The sequence below is a fragment of the Capsicum annuum genome, chromosome 7, assembly GCF_002878395.1.
Source record: "Capsicum annuum cultivar UCD-10X-F1 chromosome 7, UCD10Xv1.1, whole genome shotgun sequence".
NCBI classification, from domain to species: Eukaryota; Viridiplantae; Streptophyta; class Magnoliopsida; order Solanales; family Solanaceae; genus Capsicum; species Capsicum annuum.
In genome coordinates, this window is record NC_061117.1 from 194,440,967 (window position 1) to 194,445,493 (window position 4,527).

At 33.0% G+C, this 4,527-nt stretch overlaps 1 protein-coding gene across 1 annotated transcript; it reads right to left on the reverse strand.

Annotated features, from left to right (window-relative positions):
• Positions 1-1,295: 1,295 nt before the first annotated feature.
• LOC124885851 lies at positions 1,296-2,867 on the reverse strand. The gene is made up of 3 exons (XM_047394103.1): positions 2,148-2,867; positions 1,681-2,024; positions 1,296-1,542 (listed from the first exon to the last, which is right to left on the reverse strand). Exons 1-3 carry the CDS (start codon positions 2,865-2,867, stop codon positions 1,296-1,298), a joined length of 1,311 nt encoding a protein of 436 aa, XP_047250059.1.
• Between the last annotated feature and the right edge of the window lie 1,660 nt (positions 2,868-4,527).

The following is a 4,527-nucleotide window of genomic DNA, read 5'->3' on the forward strand; positions in this document are numbered from 1 at the left end:
ATTATTGTATGCATATTAAGTTCGATTTATTAACATGGGAATTGTGTGATAGGATGAGTATGACCTCATTGTATATATACAATTGCTTAGCATCAACATCCAATGAGTTATGTGGCTGTCAAGGAGATCAAAAGCATTAATTAAGCTCATTTGCCTTGTTATCCAGGATCCAAACCAGAAGGGCGGGTCAAGACCCAACCTGATATTTTACCCATCTCAACCTAACCCGTTTCAACTCAAAATAAATTTGAGCGGGTCATGACCCAACCCAATATTCAATTCAACCCATTTCATATTTTCAATCTCAACCCAACCCGCCCATTTGACACCCCTAATGTTGTAGGTATTACTGAAGTGATGGTAAAGATTGCAGCGAGTTGGAGGATGAAAAAGATTGAACAAGAAAGAAAAAGTTGTCAAATTTTTCTCTCTTTTGTAATTTTTTGGTTGATGTAAAGAGAAATTGTAGAATTTTCAGGGTGTGGAAAACTTCTTTGGGGGTTAAAAGTTTCTCATTTATATTTGATAAAAACGAGATCTTCATTTTATCGATAGCTGCATGGATCTTGAGGAACTTTAGTTAATGTATTTCCTTACTTTTATACACTGCCTTGGTGTAATTTTACATATTAACTTTTCTTAAGGAACAATATGGAGGTGTGTTGTACAATTTTTAGAACTTTTTCTTTAGATCTTGAAATGTCTCATTTGTAACAATTTAAACTTTGTTTTCATTAAGACCACCAAACGATACTTAGAAGCAATCAATTCAATTTTCTAATTTTAACAACTTTGATCAACAAGCAAACATTATTCCTTGAAAATTACTTGGCATCATAACCACTAGCTTTCATGTTCTTTTTATTACTAGTAATAATTATAGAAACATAAACTTCGTTACAATTTGCTCTCTTTTAAAAAAAATAGTTTTTTTTTTAATTTAAAATTGATATGGTGTTAGTTGAAATTGAAATCCAGCTACTGTGAAGATTAGCCCATGGAATGTTGGTATAAGATTTCTATTCAATTAATTCATGAAACAATTATTAGACCTAGAAATAATCCACAAAACATAATTCATTAGACTTGAAACGATTAGAAATTTTAAGAGTACCCACTTAAGTTTGATTACGAGTTGGACATCGGCGCCAATTATGTTCAGTCTATCTACAAAACCCGCGAGCTCGTCCATATACTGCACGACCACGATCCATCTTATTAGGTACTCTAGTTGTCCTTTGTCGATTAGGGCGATGATAGAATTCATTACTTCTCATTATAAAACTTGGAGATGGCTAATATGCCTCATGCCCAACCAGTGAGAATGACCCAGAATATGTAGCAACATAATTCTCTGTTGTGAAATGCTCGCTAACAAAATTTCTATCTAGCCCTCCCATTCTTTCAGTAACCTTCATGACATATGAACACGGAAAGTGCAAATTAGCCCATTTTCCACAATCACATTTTTTATCATTTAGTGAAACACAATGAGGATTACCACCAGTACCATCAACTTGAATAGATCTAACCTCATATATCCTAGTAGATATATTTCAATCAAAAACAAAGTGTCTTTTTAAACTTTCGTAGTTCTTCTCCCACTTTACTTTGAACCTGCTTGTCCATAATTCCTTTTGCTCTACAAGTTGGTGCGTTGTTTGAGATCTACGGGTATACCGTTCAACTATTTGATCCAATAAAAGTCTCACCATGGCAGTGACAGGCAATCCTCGATCTTTCTTTAGAAGGCCGTTGAAAGACTCTGAAAGATTTGTTGTCAACACTCCCCATCTTTTTCCATCATCATGGCTAATCGTCCATTTGTCCAATGGAAATTGCATGAGATATTCATATGCTTCTTCATTTTCTTCCCTGATTTCCCACATCAAATCTTCAAACTTCCTTACTTGATGAGCCGATGCAGCATTCCACATCAGATCACTACGATTCCTATTTGGAAAATAAGATTGAAAGTTACTCTTAAGATGTCTTACGCAAAATCGATGAAAGGTCCGAGGCTCCTGGAATTGCCACAACTCCGATAAACTAGCTAAGATTCTTTTTGCCCTATCAGAGATAATACATACATCTTCTCTATCCTTTATTACATGTGCGCTTAGTTTTCTAAAAAATCATTTTCATGCCTCTTTCGATTCCCTATCAACATTAGCAAATGCTAGAGAAAGAATGTTATCATTTCCATCAATTCCAACAGCAATTAATAATTTTATCTCATATTTACCATACAAATGGGTTTCATCTACTGAAATAACTGGACAACAAGTTCGAAATCCATCAATGTATGGCTTGAAAGCCCAAAATACAAATTTAAACGTTTTTACCTCTAACGAACTCATTGACTCTTTGTGTTTCCATTCTACAATTGTTCCATGGTTAAAGTGTTGAAAAGCTGCAAAAAACTTAGGAAGCTCACTAAGTGATTTCTGAAAATCACCATACATCAATTTAAATGCTCGTTGACGTCCAAGCCATGCTTTCTTATATGTTACTTGATGACCAAATATCTCATAAACCTTAGAAATGACATCTACTACCAACAATTTGGGATTTTTACGTATTTGATTTAGAAACAAAGATGCAATTAAATTGGTATCTAGGTTAGCGTGACCTATAGTAAGTCCTTCAGTCTCACATCTATGATTATCAAAATACTTTCCTATCTTCCAAAGGCTACCTCCAAACTTACGGCCTCGAAGAAACCATCGACAACCTAATGATTCATGAAACCTGCATCTGACAATCCATAGTTTCTTGCTTGATGTTACAACTATGAATTTTTTATTTTTGTGCAAACTCCAAATTGTCACAGCCCGTTTCAATATATCTTTGCTGCTAAAACACATTTCTTTTTTAAATCTTTTTTGCCATCGTCAGACCAAACAGAACCACAATTCATCTCAGATTCACGGGTAGAGATAAAAATATCTTTTTCATTCTCTAATGTTGTAAAATAGGGTATATCATGATTTTACATTTCAGACACACTTTGACCAAATTGATTATGAAGATTTACACCAATATCATTTTGAGGTAAATCTTCACTATCATTGGTATCTTCATCAGATTCACTTTCTAAGGTTTCACTTTCTCCATCATCTTCTGAAGGTTCATCTTCCTCCAAACTTTCATCACAAATTTGAGCATATGTATCATTACACAAATCAAAGTTATCCTCATCTTCTCTGTGAAAAAAAAAATGAATTAGTGAAGTAGTGATGCATAAGATTTCTTATAGTTTCAAAAAAAGTAAAGAGCACTCACCTGATCTCATATTGTCCGTGGCCACTTTAAATGTGTCCTTGACTACTTAATCCTTCATCATATAATTGATACTCATGTTCATTAGGGCTTGCATCAAGTGAGTGATGGATACTAGAGGTTGCAGTATATGCAAAATGAGGATGACTGAGCATGGCAAATCCATAATTTTGAGCTAATAAATTCATATGATAACCATGCTGACCATTCATTTGAAATAGATTATCATGATTTGTTGGTCTAGTCTTTACATACATCTCCAAAAGATTTATATCAATTTTATTCAAAAAATTTTTAGGAATGACAAGAAATTGTAGCAAAGACTGGTCATTCTCTATTTTAAATTCAATAAACCTTGTAATGTTACCTTGAAATGAGCATGGATATTTTCCAGAAATATCCATTTGAATATTCACTGTTTGTCTTCATTTTTTCATGCAACATTGCAACTAGTTCAACGTAGCTAGTTGAAATAGACATGCTAACAATCATTCTAGCACCTTCGTTGTATCCAAATCTGCTCATTTCAGAAATTATTTCACCACCCCAATACAAAGCAACCATCACATTTTCTTCAAAATTAGCCATTTTTCTCCTATACACAAAAATAAGATATGCATTATAATTATTAAAACATCAAAATAATTTTAATGCATTACAAAATATTGGCTAGCCATACCTATTAAAACTTTGTAAATGTCATTTCTAGAATAAAGCACATAAGCTAAAGCTTTGGTTAGAATTGTAAAAATGTGTTTGAACATTCTATACATACCGTCACTTATATAATCTGTTGTCCTAAAACTTTGCAGGTTTGTGATTTGATTTGCTAGAAACGTTACTCATAGTAATGTTTTTAACTAAAAATGTGACTAGTGATTACGATTTCAAGGCAAAATTTTGGTCAAAAAAGTTGCTGGGTTGATTTGATAGAATCGTTATTCAGAGTAACATTTTACAGCTAAAATATTATTGGTAATAACGTATTTAATGTCAGATTTGTATAGAGATTTTTGGGTGGCAGAGCTACAGAGAAACGTTACTGGCGGTAACATCTTATGTATAAAACGTTACTGAGAGTAACGTTTTATGTCAAAACGTTACTGTGAGTAACGTTTTATATTCTAACATCTAACGCCAATTCCGTTTGAGCCGTTAACCTTTTTAAAACATAAAACGTTATTAGGAACAACGTTTATTTTAGTTTTATAAAATTTTCAAAAAATAAATTACTTTGGTGAATTG